This window comes from Corvus moneduloides, chromosome 8 (assembly GCF_009650955.1).
Source record: "Corvus moneduloides isolate bCorMon1 chromosome 8, bCorMon1.pri, whole genome shotgun sequence".
Lineage (NCBI taxonomy): Eukaryota > Metazoa > Chordata > Aves > Passeriformes > Corvidae > Corvus > Corvus moneduloides.
Window position 1 is genome coordinate 27,406,175 of NC_045483.1, and position 19,412 is coordinate 27,425,586.

Sequence of the window (19,412 nt, forward strand, 5' to 3'; positions counted from 1 at the left end):
GTGGGAATATGGCCACACTCTAGAGCTGTGTGCACACCACAGATTGATGAGTTTGACCAACTTCTATGCTAATTACTATTCATGCTCTCTAAACAGACTTCTTTTTGCAAGTTTCAACAAGCATTCAGCATGGAAATCCAAACTTCACTGCTTTGTAAGTAAGATTATGGTTATATTATTCAGTATGGTGTTAATTTATTTTCAGTCTTGCTCTATCTTTATTTGGCAAACACTGGAAAGAATAACAGCAGTAGTGGTTTGTACTGCTGTATGTACTATCTAAAACTAGATGTTTTATTAGAAAACACTCAGGATGGTCAAATTTCATAATTCTAGTAAAAGTTTACGGTGGGGAAGAAAGATTACTCCCATCCTTCTCCAAATGCAAGTAAAAAATGAAATTCCATCCCTCTGCATCCTTAAGCATATGTTAGTTATTCCTGCTTTCAGGTTTTCTGATGTTACCACACAATTTAGAAGTATAAAGGAGTGAGATAGTATTTGATGTAGAACCTACAGCACAAATGAAGCAGGTGTCATGCCAAGTGTGTCCAAGAGCTTCAATGAATTTATCTCCAGCTTCAACAGGATAATCACAGCCATGACATTTTGTGCTGAACAAAGCAATATAATCTAAAACAAAACAAGAAAGCAAACTTAGAATAAACTCTTAATGTAATCCTATTAAGTCCAAGAGAAATAGAACATTTCCAGACAATGAATGTTTTGATTGTTTTTGTTCAGTTTCCTACTACATTTACTGAAACACTCCTACTGAAATTTCCTTCTCTTCTTTCATTATTTAAATACAAACTCAGTCCAGAACCCCTATCAGTATGACATTTATCATCACAAATGTAGAAGACAAACAAAAAATCCATGGAATTTGAAGTTATGTTTCTCACATTACTTTCAAATTAGCTTTAATATATGTGGAATCTATTCATAGGACAAATACGGTTGTACAAAAGAGTCTAATGACAAGGGAATGTTACAAGTTTCCATGCTTGGATTAATGTTCTTTCTGCATTAAGAGAGAACATTATGGAAACCCCACAGTTGCTGATTAATACAGCTTTACTTTATCAAGTGTGATTTGGAAAGGCTTAACACTGAAAAATATTAGTGGAAATTCCAAAGGTGTATGGAATTCATGAGAGTCATTAGATGGTATGACAAAGTATCCAGTTTTAAAGGGTACTTAGTCAGTCATGTTGTATGGTTTTTACTCTTCACTAAGAACTACTCTGACTTGTAAAATTTGAATTGCATAACCATAAGGAAGGAATCACCAGAGAGAAGTAGGCCAGGAGCTCACTGAATGCACAAGGGGAATACAGAGGGAATACCACTTAAACCTTAACTCCTTTCTAAGTATGTCAGGCAACTCATTTGCATGGCAAGTACCATTTTGGGAAAACACGGCCTTTGCCTTTCTTAGTTGGCAAGAAGCAGTTTGTCTGTTGCAGCAGCCAGGAAGCAAAATCTGCACTACCATGTGTTGCACATCTGTGCAGAGCTATCTTTTCAAAAGTGTTGGTTGAACAATTCTAGGGTGAGGCAGCAGCATCAGAGGTCATAGCTCCAGCAACTCAGGAGAGAGATTGTGGGCAGCCCTAGAAGACTAATCTTTCATTTCTGATGAGCAGAATACACCAAGGAGTGGAGTGGAACAGGGGAAAATGTGTAGGAAAAGAAAGTATCATAAGGGAAGGAAGTGAGGGAAGGCATTGTGAACACTGAGGCAAAGACCAGTGCTCTGCCATTCTCTCATATAAACTGGAGCAAAATACAGAGACACAAACACTTGAATATGTGGAGAGTGGAAACATAATCCATGCTGGATGGGTAACTGATACTATTTTGTTCGTCAGCTGCTCTATTCTTACGTTCCATGGACATGAAGCACACGATTACTGTGCAGACCTGTCAGGATTGCCATACCTTTCTCACAGTAAGGTTCCCCGTCCTCCATGTGGAACAGGCTATTCCCAAATGGCTTCTTACAAGCAGCACAGACAAAGCAACTTGTGTGCCAAGTCTGTTTTAGGGCATGCATCACTTCCTGTAAAACAAACAAACAAACCAACAAAAATCTCCAGCAGAATAGCCAGCCCTGCAACTTCTTCCTGGAGAACAAACACAAGGCAGAGATGCTCTAAATTCTTCCCCTCTGTATCAGCCAATTCCCCTCCTCAAAAGAAAGAATTAAGACAGAAATTTGGCTCCTTTTGGAAAGAAAGAGGAAATAGGACTGCAAGCTTTCTAGAACAATGTATTTGCCAAAGTGAAACAACATGGTTCAGCCAGCAGTTTGTATCAACATGCCCAGTTGCTGTTGCAGGAGAGATTCTGCACAAAGATTCTGATTATTTTCTCCTTTGTTTTGACACAACCAATATGAACTCTTTAATGCAAGAGTATGATTTGTTAAATAAATTTTAGTTTTTCTAAGACCAAGAGTAAGTGGTGTAAGTCTGTTGTTTCAAAATAATCTAGATTATGTAGTAATTTCTTTACACTTCTTACAAGAATGAGTCACAAACTGAAAATCTTTTTAAAAAAGGAAAGGTTCTTTTAATTTATGTGATTACTAAAAATGAATCTGCATGTCTGTTCCTAGGTCATGTGTTTATCACAAAAAGCCCTAATTCTGTGCAACTGATGTTCTCTTAAGATGAGCACATCTAGATTTCATCAGCTTACTTCTGTCCCGTATGGAGAAATCTCTATTACTGCTTCATTCTTTTGTCATACAGAAGCCATCCAAGTCCAAAAGCTGCTGTACTGGGCTCTGATGCACAGCTACTTGCTAATTTGTCAATCTTACATGTACCCAGGATGATGACCGTGTATCTCTGTCAAATAGTCCAGATTTCAAAGGGCCAGCTGCATAACTGGTGTAAATTAACTTCATTAACTTCAGTGAAACAGCACTGATTTATACCAGCTGAGAATCTAGATCCTATTTTATGTTGCTTCCAATTATACACATAGACTTTGATTCTCTTTTAAAGATTGTTTTTAATGTCCATTGATTATGGCAAAATGGAGTGAAGTCCTCTTCCATGCTTTCAATCGAGTGAATAGACAAAATAGTCTAATTTAGATTTGCCATATATCTCATTAGAGAATCACCATTTGAGATTCATTAACTTCTGATACTGTTTGCAAAACAACTATCGCTGATAAATAGGTTTGGATCCATTTATGAATCTCAGTGAGGTAAGAAGCAAAAATAGCTTGAGAAATCTTATTAATATAAATAGAGGCAGCTGGCATCTTTGCTATTTTCCTGATGAAAATCCATAATGGGAAACTGATTTGTGCCAGCATTCATTAGGTAGGTTAAGTCAGCACTCTGCTATAAATTACTACTTCTGCCGCAGCAGCAAACGAGACTTGGTTGGAGCCAGAGCTTCACCATCAATGTCTGATGCTGCCACCCCTAATTGGCAGTTGCAGAGAAGAGCATCTGTAATGCCAACATTTAGACAGATGTCAAATGGTGGCAGCTAAGCAGTGGAAAACCAGTGTGGGACTCCTTGCTTCTTTATTTGAGAGGATCATGTCATACATTCACTACTACTGCATGCATAAAAACACTGCTAAAATTACTGATGGTATTCCAACCTCACTACCATCTAAGGTATGTGGAGATCAAATGAAATTGTACATTTACTTGTACACGAGTCCTTTAAGACAAAAGTGGCATGTATTTTTGCCTTTGTGGAATTCAGATCTTTGTATCTATTCTGTATTTCCTTAACTATAAGAAGCCAGCAGAATTCCTCAACAGCTGAGCTGCTAACTACCAGTGAGGTGCAGCAAGAGCAGTGGGCCTCTTCTCAACATCACTGATTTCTCCACTGAAATTTTGACTAAATCCCATGTAAGAAATAAAAATGCCGTTCAAGTCTCTATTATAAATATAAGGAACAGAAAGATAAAAGTAAGATAATATGTATCAGATAGCAAAGTACTATCCAGAAAGTGCTACTTATTTTACACTCAGTGAGATGGTAACTGGATTACATATTTTGTCTTTGAGCTCAATAAGGTACAGAAATATCCAAGACTTCAGATGGATAAAAATTATTATAAAGTAATAGGTTTCTCATTCTGAAATATTCAACAAGCTGGGAAATAAATCTTAAAAGGACGGAATAATAAAACATCTACATTGACTGCTTACAGTCTAAACTAGTTCACTATTTCAGGGATTCATGCAGTTGCAGAAAGGGTTAATCTTGTTCTCTTACCCCCATAATCTTAGTGCGGCATCGGGCACAGGTTGGTGCAAAGAACTGTTCATAGCAGCGCTCACAGTACACACTATTCTGCTCCTCCACAAAGCACATATCAGCCAAGGATGTCTTGCAATAAGCACAATTGAATTCTTCTGGGTGCCAAGAGCGACCCATGGCTACCAGGAAAGGACCTCTGGAAACAATCATAATGATCTTATTTGTATTGCAAAAAAAAGATGCCATGACCCTGACTGCAAACCCACTTTGTCAGACACCCATGTACAAGTGTAAGAAGCTACTTGAACCACGAGATACATATTAAAACAACATTCAGAAGCCCGAACAGAAGTGGTCTTTTTCAAGACCATTACTCAAAACACACTGCTAATTGGTTAAAACATTTCATTATTGTTTGGTTCCATACACTGCATTTACAGACAACCGTTGGAAAAATCAGTTGTTTTCATATCTGGGTAGCTGTGAGTGGTCTTAGCTAGCAGATGCAAAGACAAGAGTAAAAGGCCAAAGGTACAGAAGATAATGCTACTATTTGAAGCATGAAATAATAGGCAAATTTCCAGCCTTACACACGCACACCTCACAACAGCTCCTAAAGTCTCCTGCTTTCTTTCCTTCTGAGAGCACTGCATGTGGCATGTTCTAGAAACGTCAGACTATCAGGTGACAACTCGCTGTTTCATTATGTGGAAAACACATTGAACTCATTTTGGTGATTGACTCTGGTGATTCTAGTTAGATACAGTGATTATTACTGGAATATTTCCATTTCAGATTATATAAAGGGCAATAATCAGCAGTTCCACATCACCAAACCAGCTCCTTTTAGTGGGGAAGACTGCCATTAAACATGGATTACCTGAAGTTGGATAGCAGTGCACAGGCTAACAGTAGGCACTGGTCCAGCAGAATGAATTGGGAGAGGAGAAGGGAGAGGCATGCTATGAATCACTGGTAATAGAGTATAGGCATTATCTTTCTCCAGACACAAAAGCAACAATTACATTTGGCTGCTGTTCCAAAATGATGCCTTGTTCCTTTTCCCTCCACAATCCCTCTGCCCCCAGCCCCCCAACTCTCCCAATGAAGTTGCATGAACCTCCTTCAAAGGATTACCTTAGGATCAGAAACCTGTTTAAAAACAAGCAGTGATTTGCTGCAGCATCCAAGAGCCAAACAACTAGCATGTATAACTTTGCAGTGATAAAAAGTGAACCACACAACAACAAAATGAGCTCTGGAGATGTTAAATTAATGAAGCAGACAACAGACATCCCTGCTGGGTAATTTAACAGAGTCTTAGGCTCTGGTACTGTACATTAATGTACAATAACCAGTCTCTCTAATACTTTTTTTCCTGCTTCATCCCTCTTCAAAGGCCCATGACCTTACCGAATGATGCTGTTACAGTGCCCACAGAGGGGAGTTCGGCTGCTGGCTGGAAAACGCTCCGCCCTCTGAACTGTTCCCCGGGCTAATGCAGGGGGCTGGGAAGAAGTTGAAACTGGAGACGGGTAAGCAGAAATTGAGGCAGGAGGTGGCACTGGAGCACCCCTTGGTAGGATGTGCTTTGTGACAGTGGTGGTGGATTTTCCAGGTGCAAATTTCTGGGAAAAGGAGTCATCTGTTACCCAGGGAGGGCGACTCGCAGGCTCCGTGTTGGCAGGGGTGTAGGAATGAACTGGTGCTGGCGCTGTTTTAAGTATCCCAAAAGAAACCAAGAAGGATTTTAAAGTCTTTTTCTTCTAATGTCAATACAGCAACATTTACCAGAGGGTACTCCATGACACACATACAATAAAAGCTTCAGATGATACTTAATTATGGCCTGTCCCACTGTTGCTCATTTATTCTGGGCTAAAGCCAAAGGTACCAGCACAATCACTGACTTTTAATCCACATGCATTACAGAAATCACTGCCTACTGGCTTTTACAGATTTTATGGAGACCATTGTCAAGATCATCTCTTCATTTTCTAGTAGGAATGGATATGACAATTCTGTGATAATTTCAAAGACTGACGTATATTCTGTTCAAGACAGGTTAAAAATAGAAAAGCCAGGTAATACAGTAAAGTTTTAGACGGAATTCTCGAGAATTTCAATAAGTTATGCTTAACTTTTGATCTCACTATATTAATTAAAACACAACATTTTTTACAGATTTCACTGTTATCTATCATTTGTAGGCTTATTCCTAGGTTTTTGAAGAAAAACAGGCTCCCACAAGGAACACAGAGATAGAGAGCACTGGAAGCAATACTGAGGGAGCCAACTCAGCTCACATGACCAGCAAGATAAAGCCAACAGCACTTAGAGGAAGGCCAGACTTGCGGTTATGACTGATCTCAGTTCGGTTCTTGGCTCTGCCGCAAACTTCCTGTATAACTTTGAGCAAAGCAAAGTGTCTCTGCGCCTCAGTTCCTGTGTGTAAAACAGAGTATCATCCTTTCTCTCTTCCACCCTTTGACTAGCACATAAAACCTTCAGTGCAGTCTGTCTCCGTGTTTGTGTGCACCAGGCTCTAATCTTGGGTGGAGCTTTATCGCATTAAAATAAGCAGGAACCAGGGCCTGCACATACCGACAAGTTTTCCCACTGCCCTGCTCTTTTCAAAACGTCAGATCTTGCATTATGTAGGACTGAAGTTACTGCCCAAGAAACAGGCTCACTTTGCCAAGTACAGGAGCACTAAAAGCAGTTTCCCTTTGCAAGGAAAACAAAGTGAATGATTGAAAAGAAGCCTGGAGAGTTGAAGTGTTTTGCCCAAATGAGAGAGCACAGATTTGGGAACAGAAGCCAGTTCTCCAGCAGTCTAGGCAAACATTCTGCACAGCAGATCCCAGCACCAAGAAAATGACCAAATACAACATGCACAGGTTTAAGGGGCTTGCAGGTAGAAAGGTATTTCAGCCAAGAGGATTCTGAATGTAACATGGATCTTTCTGAATAATTAAGTGGTGAGAAGATTATGTTCGACTTAACACCCGTCCCTTAACCCACACCCTGACACATAATAACTTACACTGATTATTGGCAATTTGCAGGTGCTTAAAATGCATATATATCAACCCACTGTGATCATCCTTGGGACCTTTTTATTGAGGTCAGAGTTGAATCTAGTGCATTTTCTTGATAAAAATTTCTTATGGTACAACATCAACAATGTTTCTGCTTCATAAAACTGTATCCCACCTTAGCTTGAGGCTTTTTTTTTTAACTTGGAAATGGTAAACAGTATTTAAAGATTTCAGAACAGAGTTTATATGCAATCTCTTTAGATCCTGAGGCTGTTGCTATTTATGTATTATGGTATTAAGATAGGCAAAACTAGAAGTTAGTATTTCATCTCTAATTGGTGAATTCAAAAGGCTCCCACCTATGAGGTGCTCTAATTAAGTAAGGTGACATCTAGCTTACTTCACTACATTCTCTCTATCTGCTACTTCTTTCACCCTATCTTTTCTATTTGCTGCAGTAAAATAAAGAAACAGAATAAAGGAAAGTAAAATAAAACAACAAAATAGGATTTTTTTCCCCAGTTACTAAAAAGAAGTACCAGAGGAATTATTGCAAAATGACAAATGCTGGGTGTTTGCTTCTGCTCTGAGTTCTCTTTTCAGCTGTTATAATCTAATTTTACAGGCTTGATTTATTACAATACATTTTCCCCCTGTGAACAAACTGCAATTACTATTGCTTCAAAATAGTACCACTGCAATGTATTAGAAAGATTTCACTACCTTTGAGATTTTAGCAACTGTTATTAAAAGGGAACTATCTTATTTTCTTAGAACTACATCCCTAAGCTTATATGAACAACTATTTTGTCTTAGTAGCTACTGCCATATGCATTCACCTTGAACGTTTATGTATTTCAAAAAGTCTTCCAACATACATGCAGCAGAAAAAAAGGGGCTGCTAAAAAAGTACTAAAAAAGTACTGAGATTCAGTATATCAGAGAATATATTCTCAAAATAACAGCATTGTATGAGTTGACTATAACTGTTAAAAAATGAATACTTCAAATAATTCAGTAACATAGCCTCTATCACCTTGTTCCTCTCAGCCCTCACATTCTCTTAGAGCAGGAAAGAACAAAAGGACTTATTGTTATCCTGAGAGAATGACAGGAGAAGAGGTCTCTCTTAACAGCAATAGGAACAAGCCAATTCCTTGCTTCTGGGGAATTTGGAATTCTCCCCCTCAGCTCTTCATGTATGGTCAATGGTTATTTTCTCTCCAGACAAAAAGGCACATTACTTTACTCATTTACTAAAGCAAAGATTTACAGTCTCAAATGCTTTGGTCACACACTGACCTGCACCGTGAGAATATTTTTTCTTTTTTTTTCCTTTGTTAGTGGATCACATAAGTGCTATTCTTTAGTATTTTCAGTAACAAATGAAATTAACAACCACAACTGATTTGGCTTGTTCTACACTTAGTGGCCACATCCTTGAAGCCCAAAGTTTTCCCATATACTGGTACAGATGATGTTTTATAGGGAGACACTATTCTTACTCAGGGGAACTAAAAATGAAATAATGGTGTGGAAGCTGCTGTTTTAGTATTGAAGATGCTTAGGAGTCAATGTAAAGTTCATTAAGAACTGTGGGAATCTTTCTCCCAATTCCTAAAAGAGTAGATCAGGCCTTTCTGCTTGACCAATTTTGCATACACAAGTAGGCCCAGATGGACTTCGGGATTTAAAAGGAAAGATCTGCTTTCTGACGTTTAGGTATCATGTTACTGCGTGGTAAAGAACTGGTGTTGGAGTTACTTGGGATATGTGAAAGGCTATCCTAGTCTGGGAAAGCCTACGGGAAAGGAATACCCAGGCATGTTCTGCCATCTAGTGGGCCTTGTTCAGAAGAGAAGTCTACACTCCTTTTAAAAATAGGGTTATGAAATTTAGGGAGAAGATTTCAGAGTTCACAGCTTTCCCTATTGGAAAAAACTAAAGATCTTTAGCAGCAGAAAATTTCCCACCTGAGTTAGCTAAGGGAAAGTGTAGACTGTGATAAATTCCATCTGAGCCACATACTCAACAATGCAGTTTCATTTTGAGACTTGTTTCAGTTTGTATGGGTTTTTTTTCAATCTGACAGATTAAAATAGCCTTGTAAATCCTCTCAGTGACTGATTCAGGTGTCTCTATATTTGATATATGAGCCTGTTTATTAATCTGGAAGTTTCTGCCCCACACTTCCAAGGGAAGCCAGTCAATTACAAAGTTGGGTGAGAAGTTTTATAACTATCTTGGTGGTTTGTTTCTAAGTACTATTGATTTTCCCATCTGTGACAGGAAATGCCATTTCCTCCATTTCTTCCCAAGCAGCAATTTCCTATTTGCTCAGGACTGCAACTGTCTTCGAGGCCAGCTCAGGTTCCAAAACCACTCTGAAGTGCTACTACATCAAATATACAACCCTTTAGAAAGGTACCAAAACAAAACCCAAACATCTTCACTAAAATCTCTGTCTGGAGTTTCTCTTGTACCTGAGTCACTTTAGGGTTCAATTATGAAGGTATTTTAGAATCCCTTACTGGATATTTCAAACTCTAAACAGTAAAGGGGGACTTTTTCTTTCTCTGCCAACTATTTGAGCCTTTATTGAGGCAATGAGGCTCAAAAGCAGCAACATAAGGAATTGCAAAGGAAAACCAGCAATGTAAGGAATTGCAAAGAAGATACCCAACCCAGGAGAAAACAAAAGTCTTTCCTCCTAATCCAAGCTGAATCCAACAGCCAGCTTTGACTTTACCAGATCCAGCCAATGACTGGAAATAGCTGCAGATGTATTTCTGCAGCAAGTTTGTATACTGAACTGGAGTTTATACCTCCCCAAATGAGCACAGGGCTTAACATCAGTCAGTGTATTCAGGAGGTATTTTGACTTGCCACAGTTTGCTCTCTTCTGCATTATAGAAATAAACCTGCTGTCATCATCTTTTCAAGTCAAAAATAATAGCATTTGCCTTGAGTGAGAACATGGCATACACTGATGCACTAACCAAAAGCAAATGAGGAGAAGCTGAAGGTTTATTTACTTTGAGACCCTTATATAGCTCATGAGAGCTCTGACTTGACTTTTTCTACCTTTACGTCTCAAATATAAAGATCAATTGATTTGTCTGTCTGCTTCATGTCTAACTAAAATTCCTATGTTTGTTTAATTTCAGTAGATCCAGAAATAGAACATTACAGAAGACAGAGTTTAAGACTGTTAGAATTCTTGGCCTTTTCATATTTAATTGACCGTAAAGATATAAATCAACTTTTTAATTCTCTTGCCAAGATCAGAAAAACCTTAATTTGAAACAGAACTACACTTAGATTTATATTGCTGCCTCATTTAACTCATCCAGTTTGAAGGTTCACATTTTGGTCATCAATGGTTTTAGAAGTTCAGTCCATTTGTAACACGTTAATACCAAGGGAATTTAAATAATATCAAGGAGCGTATTTTCCAAATGAATGAGTAACCAAATATATTCCTTCAGTTATTAGATCTCTGGGAAACTGAACAGCATTATGAAGTGCTTTAATACCTCATTCTTCATTTCAAATATAAGCATAAGTTTGAGAAGTTCAGTATATATCTTATCTATTTTGAAAATATATCCTACTCAAGCAAACTCCACTTATTTTACCTCCTTCCTGAACTGTGCATTCTTTAGCTATTTTATCAATTCTCTGGTGTCACTGGGCTCCTAACTGGATACACTGTGCTATTTTTCAAATGTATTTCTTCTGAAAAATCAGGCTACACATTCTTTATTAGACTTTTCCCTTGCTTTTATTTTTCCCTCTGTCTGTTCCACGTTTTAACTCTGAAGCAGAATACAAATACAATGTAATCCTTAATCTTCAAACAACCTGAGGCAAAACTAGCAACATTTAGTTCCATGTATATAAATATTTTCTGATATGTCTGTGTCCAAAATGCGTGCTCTTGACATTTTCTTTTTCTAAAAGAAATGTGTGAGCATTTTTTTCCCAAATCTTTTCAGTACTTTGAAAGTTCCTTACCTGGCTGGTAGACAGAGGGCTTTATGCTGGCAGTAGTAACAACTCTCATTTTTGAAGCAGCAGAAGGAGCAGGACTTTCACTGTAGCTTCCAGAAACTGGCATTGGTGTATATGACTGGGTTGTGTTTCTAAAAGCAAAATGTAGGTGTGAACAACTTTACAAACAGCAAAAGTTTCTGATCATGAAGTAACAGATCTGGCAGCATCCAGGGAACTCCAAGAGGAATCTTCTGTGAGAACTACAGAGAGAATGCTGTGAGATTCATCAGTCTTTAGCATTGCTAAGGAAGGCTTGGACAATTCTTTGGAAAGAAAAATTAGTCAAATAAGGATTTTAAGTAATAGCAAGTTTGTGATTGCTGTTACAGAAAATAGCTTGCTGAGGGAATATGACAAATTTGAAACTCTCAGTTTAACACGGGATCAGACTTCAGAAAGCTGCATACAAAGTTTGTGTTTTCTGTTCCTCTGCAAACAAAAAGGCCTGGTCTTGTCTAAGATAAATCAATGAGGGATATCTGGACTTTAAAATATACTTGCCCAGCACAATTACTGCTATTACTACAAATGCTAATTAGTGTTTATGTACTGTTATACTCTTTTAAAAATATTGTAGTGACCTTTAAAATTTTTTCTGAAACTCTTTTCCCTATTTAGACTGAACCCAATATTTACATTAATCTTCTTGATGTTCAGATTCACCCTACAGAAAAAACATATGATATGTAATATTATGATGCACTTCATTGCATTCTTAGAATAAAAACACTCGCTCAGGATTCCAAACATCAGTAAGAAGCAGTTTTTCTCTATTTTATGGCTTAGATGGTGATTCTCAGTTTGATTACAATAACACATTAAAAAATAGGCCTCTTCTATCTGCCAGTTACTTGGGATTATTCTGTTTGTAGTGTTTGTGCTTCACAGACTGCAGAAGAGCATCACAATCAAAGCAAGCAAGAGAGAATAAAGAAGTACAAAGAAGGGAAGCAACAGAAAATGAGGTATGTGCAGTAAGAAAAACCTACTCACTACAGAACATCATTCTTACTCACCCTGAAAACATAGTTTTGCTTTCTTTTTCCCTTCAGTTTCACTCTCCCTATGAACCAGATCCCTGTGTATTTGTGCTGACAGTTTAGGAGTTATTTCCATAGTCGGTTTGTCTATAGGAAAACATCTGTCAGCATATGAAAAGAAGCTTTGCCAGACTATTGGTCCATCTTGACTTTACTTTCTTTAACAGTGGAAAGAGATGCCATCTGGAGAAAACACTTCATAATCTTACATGGCAAACCCAGCAGATGTCTTCCAGTACAGGTAAAAAACATTCTGAGATGGAAACTTCCAATTTTGAACAAAATAGACCTGTCCTCACAACATGGCTTTTTGCTGCTCTGACAATGTTTCTACTATAGATCTAGTTTTCATAGCATTGCTGCCTCAGGCTAATTTATTTTGTCTATTTAGCAAAAGCTAGAAACTTAGCTATTGCTACAATGGCTATAGCTAATTATTTCTGTACCTAGTCTAGGGCTTAGGGCTGGATTTGGGTCCACTATACCATGAGTGAACAGGACTCTCCAAGATAAACTCTTTTAGTGGGTTTGTATTCACTGTAAATTCTGTTGTGAACTGTGCTGTGATTTTGTAACTGCCAAAGCTGTTTTAAGCACAGCAAACCTTTTTGTTTTCCATTCTTACCATCTATTTCCTGATGATACCTCCTCTGTGGTGCCTAAGACAGCACTGTGCTTGGGGTCACTGGACAGAGGCCATTGCTCCTACCATAGCACAGGGACACAGACACTGTGGGCACACTGGCTTCACACACAGCTTTCAAAATGCCATCAGCTAAACACACCATCTAAAGACTTGTCCTTGTTTTAAAATCTGCTTTTCAGGGTAAACTAGACAGCTCAGTGCCCAATATTTACAATGTGGGTTAAAAGATTTTAAAATAACATGTCATAGAGCCTTAAGCTGAAAATGTCATCCAGTCAGGAAAGTCTACTCCCAGGTACACAGGTCCAATGGTTAGAAAGACTCATCTGAATCTCTCTTAATGCACAAAATAAATAAAGAAGGTCTGAACCAGATTAGTAATACTTAGACATACATGAAGAAAAATGGTTATTCAAAATTCAAGTGTTTCCCAAATGTAGTATCACAGTAAAACCATACCACAGAGTTCCTTGTGTTCAGGGAAATGAAGCTGAAAAAAACAAAAACACTCCCCCCCTCCCTCCACCCCATTCATAGTACCAAAATCATAGCAAAATTAAAAGAAGCACTGAACCCTATTACATGTGCATGAAACATATTAAATACAGTAAGGAAGATAAGAAGGCTTGTCAAAGAGAAATAAATGGTTACACTATGTCACTAAGGGTTTAGTGAAGTTAAAGATTCATCAGAATTTCTGCTGATAGAAGAAAACGAAATAGCATGTGATTAAAAGAACCAAAAATAAAGAAACTAGAAAGAAAGAAGGAAATTAAGAAAGAATAAAAAGATATCATAAGGATCAAAGATGCTTTAATGGATCAAGAAGCACTGGCATCTCGAAAAGCAGTGAAAGCAACCTTATTGAATTTATCGGTAGCAGTCAATGGCACGTTATAGGCAGCAAATTAAATACCATCTTTGAAAACTATTAGTTGTCAGAAAAAGAAAGAGTAAATATTTTTAAGCAGATCATTTTTATGTTATCGCTTCACTAGATGCCTACTAGTAGCAATAAACTGGTTTGTTAAGTGCTTTTAAGGTAGAGTAGCTGCACAAAACATTTTTATACCTCTGCTTTGACTGGTAGCTGATGGAGGTGGAAGAATGCCGGTTGAAACTAAAATGAGACAAAAGTTGTATTTGAAAAAAATATACACAGAAGATTGGGATATCTTGTCCTACCATGAATTTCCTATGAATGAGAAGTGCTCTTAAGTGCTAAAGTAAACAACATGTACATATTTATAATCCTATAAGATGAGTATTTCATTACATTTTGTTTTCTTATTTAAGCTGGGAATCACAGTGAAACCTGAAGAGTGGTAGCATCAGTCAATGAGCTGAGTCTATTGTTCCATACGTCACTCTCATCTGGTCTTGTTATTGGACTGTGGAACTCCAATTATTTTTATTAACGCAAAAAAATAAATACGAGGGATTTTTCTCAGTGTTAAGTTAAAATTGCATCAAATCTGAAGAGCAAACCTCGAATGAACCAGAGGCCAAAGATCAGGGAAGTGCCCCAGCTTATGAGGCAGCTCAGACAACCCCACAGAAAGGACAGGCTGGCATAGTTGAAGCAAAACCATTTAACTTTTGCCTTGCAGAACCTTTCTACTGTTACAGTGTCTTAGGTAAACAGGTAGATTTTTTTTTTCTTGGGGAAACAGCGTAATTTCAGAACATAAATGAGTCATTTATGCAAATACAGGAAGTACTTGAAAGCCTGCACAGTGTATGATCTGAGAAACACGAGGATTCAGAATGAACTGAGCTCCTGTCTGCAGGGCACTGCAGGGCTACATGACATCAGTCTCATCCCACAGGAGCACAGCCCACATTTCCCAGAATCACCAGGAGTCTGCCTTATGCCAGTTATTTTCCTAACTTCTGGAGAAGAGTTTTTCTTCCCTTTATCATGGACACAGCGCTTGGATTAAAATCTCAGGATCAGAGAAGCTACACTTGACTTTTAGAACCATAATTGTAACTCTTTCCATTGTTTCTCCTGGTTTTGCATTCCCAGAGTGCTGTCTCATGGGGTGCCCTGCTTTAACCCTCTGGATGGAATAACCCATCCCTAAAGAGCTTCAAGCTTATTTAAAACTCTCATGCTATGCTTGCTTCTTTTAAGTAAGATTGTAAGTGGAACAGGTAACAATAAGTCAGATTTCACTGCAGATGTAAAAGTAAGAGTAACACAATCAAGTAAAGATTAGTGATTTACTTCAAAAACACTCCTGTTTAGGAAGGAAGATTTTACTCATGTTAAGTGTTATGCATATGCTCACAAAAGCAATGTCACTATAGAACTGGATCTACTGAAGTTTAAAATCAGATTTAAATAGTTAAGGATACTGATCAAGAAATCCTCCTGTGTTTTCTTGGTGAATCTTTTTAAAGCATCTAAAAGGAAAAAAACCCCAAACACTGGAATAATGGTGGTAAAATCTCAGCCTCATCCACCTGAGAATATCCCCATCCTGTAAAACAGTATTGTAACTAAGTCATCCATATTTTATTTTGAAATGAAATTATATTAAAAGCTCAATACTCCTCTGGTATATGTCAAGCTGAAACTGGGTTTTTAAGTCTGTATTTTGGCATGCTAACGCACTGCTTGATTTCTAAATTAAAACTATCAGATGCTCAAAAATTTGAATCATAAATTAATTTAGAAGCCAGTTTTAGTCCCTTATGTTTGAATACACTAGCTATAATACACAACAGTTTTTAAAACAAACATGGAAGTAGTGCACCAAGACAAAGAATCTATTCCAGCTGCAAGACAGTCATCCAAAATCAACCAACCAACCAGAGTTTGTTTCTTGTACCTGATTATCAGGGAACCAAATTTTTACAGGTCCTACAAGTCTCTGATTTGCAGTTATGTCCTAAGGCTTGCTGAAGCAAAGACAGTAACATTTGCCTGTTGGTAACAGCAGGAAGCAGATGACAGCATCACAATTGCGTCATCCATTGACAAAGCAGCCGTGTATAAAGTTGATATGCTGTAGGTCTTTTATCTGTGACTGAAATCATTGCCAGGTGCCAGCAAGAGGTTTTAGGAGTCTGATTAAAGCACTGCTTTCTGAAATGAACAGCTGTTTTTCCATAGTTTCAAAGAATCTTTGAGGCTGAAAGAGGTCTGAGAAAGAATCTGATCTAACCTGCTGAAAGCAAGGCCAGCTCTGAGGTCAGACCAGGTTGCTCCATGTTTTAGCCAGTGATGTCTTGAAAACCTTCAAGAATGGAGACACAGCCTTCCCAGACAACCCACTTCCTTTCAAAGGGGCAGGAAAAGGGGCAATGGTCTATGCCAACCTAATTTACTAATTTACTTTCAATTCAAATGTCTCAGTACCTCAAGGTCATCTTTTTATCCTCCTTACTCATTAAAATTTTGTTTCACACTGATTAGTCCATATTGGTACGTAACTACAAATGACTTTATATAGTTTCTAGGCCTCACACTGCTTCCCTTCTCCCATTAAATGGATATGAAATTTAAGGGAAATGGAAAAAAGCTCAGTCAAGAAATAGCATTAGGTTAGCTCTATGACAGACATGCAAGTAGTGTCAGCAAGTACTGGCTATCTTTGTAGTAATTTATTAGCTGTTTATATGTAAATTATGCATAATTGCTGCTTAACTTGTCCCTGCCCATGAAACTAGATGATCTTTAAGACCCCTCCCAGCCCAATCCATTCTATGATTCCATGATGTCCAAGGCAGGAATGAAAACACAGCTCTTATGAAAGATTTAGATGGGTTCTAAGATGTAGACTGATGAAACATTAACAGATGTGCTCTGTCTGGCCAGAGTAGTCATCAAAGCTTCCATTTAATTTCATCTTCTGACTGATGGAGACATTTCAGTCTCCAGCTGAGAGAAACCCCAAAATCAAGTCTTTTCTGTAGCTCAAGAGAAATAATAGGTTTTGCATGCCAGTGTTTAATCAAGCTCAAATATGCACAGTTATTATTGCTTAGAAAGCAAGGAACCTTACCTGAGTCCAAGAGGCTTCTTGAAACTAAACTTAAAATTGGTGTACTTCCACTCATCAGCAGTTAATTTTATTTCTTATGTTTTATCAACTCCATACTGGAATTACTTCCCCTGTGTAATTCCCATGGCTGTGAACAGAGATGTTTACATCCTAAAACTGAAAACTCTTCTGATGTTTGTTCAGTAGCTATTTCATTTTTGCATTGGTTTCAGTGATGTGAAGCCAACCAAACTGCTATTAAGTACTACCTGTGCCAAGCACTTAACTGTTCTGTGATTCTCTTGAGAAGGACCATTATACTTGGTGTGAAGCCCTCAAACTTGTGCCCTCAAACTTGTGCACTTTGTCCATTTCAAATATCACCTTTGGGTAATTCCTAACTATTTTTTTATATAATGGTAGGAGATACATGGATAATTACAGTCTCAAATGTATTGCTGATTTAGTTTTTCACTGTTTCTGAAGACTGTGTTCAAGTGAGTCTTAAGATCTACTGCTTTTTCCTCTGTTAGTGTTGTTAAAATGGTATGAAAGTAGTGAAAAGGCTTGGAATTGAGGCAGTACAGCAGCACTCTCTCTTTCTAGTGATTCCTGTGATCCTGTGTTTTCACCAAGAAAAAAAAGGTCCATCATTCTCACCCAGTGTCTCTAGACAAGTATTTTCATTTCAGGATGGCAAAAGCAGCACAAACCAACCAGCTAAAATACCTCTGTTCCAAGAGGACCTTGTGGTCACATATCCTACATCTAAAACTCTGTTGTTTCCTAGCTGGGTTGTCACATGGAAGATAAGGAAGGGGCTATTGCTTTAAACACATCGTGCTTTTCAGCGGTCTCTGCCAAGTCAATCCCTTCAGAAACTGAAAACCTCATATCAGAGAGCATAATACAAAATCAAAACAAATTAAGTTAAAAGAAGAGAGCTTTACAGATATACCTAGACTGAGATGAGATAGCAGATGAAATAGTGGAAGCTGCTAATGACATGTTCTTGGGCGCATGGAAAGGCTTAGGCTGGGAAAGAGAGCTGGGGGCTGCAAGAACTCTGCAGAAGACACATAAAAGCATGAAAGCATGAACAAAATGATTTAACAGGGACACAAATCATGTCATCAGAATGAAGCTCTGGCAGGATTCAAATACAGGAAGACTGCTGCATAGTTACCAGGAACAGGTTTTCTGTAGCATACATCTGCAGACTTACAGAATAGCACAACCAAGCACATTCCTACAGAACACAAGACAAAATGCACACATTATGGAAAAATTTTAAAACCAGACTTTACCAGTAACTAAGGAAGACAATATTACAAGACAGGACCTTTGTCAATGATACATGCTTTTATCTGAAAGATCTGAAGATGTTTGAGTCTAAATACAAGATAAAAATTTTACTATGCAAGCAGTCCCAGACAGAAGATTGTCCTATCTAAAACAGAAGTCATTGGAATGATTAGTTTAGTAGAGGCATTTTTCTGTTTGAAGCAGATACTAGGTAATACATGTTCTTCATGCTACAGTTTCAACAAATGGATAAAAATTACTTAAACCTTATCATTATTTCATGTGCAAGTACTTCACAGCCAGTTCTGAATTAGAGCATAATACCTTATTCAAACCTCCTTTGCTGCCTGACTGATGGATTTTCTTGCACTGGAATAAAACCACTGCATTCTGGTAGGTCATGGTTAGGTAAAATCTGACCGAAGTGAGAAACTAATTAGTTGGTATATGTACATAATGCAAAATCAACTAGCAAAAATTAATCAAGAAGCAGAGCCAAGACATTTCCAATTCCATTTATACACACATAAAATATGGTACCTCTGAGGTCTCAATTATTTAAAATAGTTTCTATTACTGGAAGTGTGGCTTTCCTTGGATTTTTAAGCATGCTAAAATATACATATTTTCAGAATATTCATGTAGCAAACCCCAAAGATAAAAGAATATTATGTACCAAAAGAATTCACTCTTACTACCTCCAAAATTACTGTAATGTAAGTGACAGCTGTATAAATCCCACACATTTCCACACAAGCTGTCTGACAGCTTTTAATATACAACTGTAACTCCCACTGTGCTACAAGTGTTAGGAATGCATGTCCTTGAAACTTACTTCACCTCTAAGGCTAATTCTCATTAGGAAAGAAAATATTATATAAATCCAACAGAAATTAATTGACTTAATTTATAGAGCAAGTCAATCATCAAATGCCTACCATGTTTTACTGGTATCTGCTGGGATACAGTAAGCACAATCATGAGATTAAATGACATTTTCTAATCTTCCATTTCTTGTTCTACTGCAGAAACACCATTAAAAGAATCTTCATTCACTGTAACTATCATGAGGAGTTGTTTTGGTT

General features: G+C 37.7%; 1 protein-coding gene across 9 annotated transcripts in view; it reads right to left on the reverse strand.

The window, feature by feature from the left end:
• The window catches only part of LDB3 (LIM domain binding 3), a 111,497-nt gene that overhangs the window by 5,271 nt on the left and 86,814 nt on the right, over positions 1-19,412 (reverse strand). For 4 of the 9 annotated variants that reach the window (XM_032117124.1, XM_032117121.1, XM_032117122.1 and 1 more), the window contains 7 exons: positions 17,981-18,088; positions 14,103-14,150; positions 11,306-11,433; positions 5,661-5,961; positions 4,263-4,443; positions 1,945-2,065; positions 518-633 (listed from right to left, as the gene is read on the reverse strand). In XM_032117124.1, the coding sequence (XP_031973015.1) occupies positions 518-633; positions 1,945-2,065; positions 4,263-4,443; positions 5,661-5,961; positions 11,306-11,433; positions 14,103-14,150; positions 17,981-18,088 (1,003 nt within the window). The remainder of the gene's footprint in view (positions 1-517; positions 634-1,944; positions 2,066-4,262; positions 4,444-5,660; positions 5,962-11,305; positions 11,434-14,102; positions 14,151-17,980; positions 18,089-19,412) is intronic. The other 5 variants (XM_032117125.1, XM_032117123.1, XM_032117118.1 and 2 more) reach the window with 2 other exon arrangements.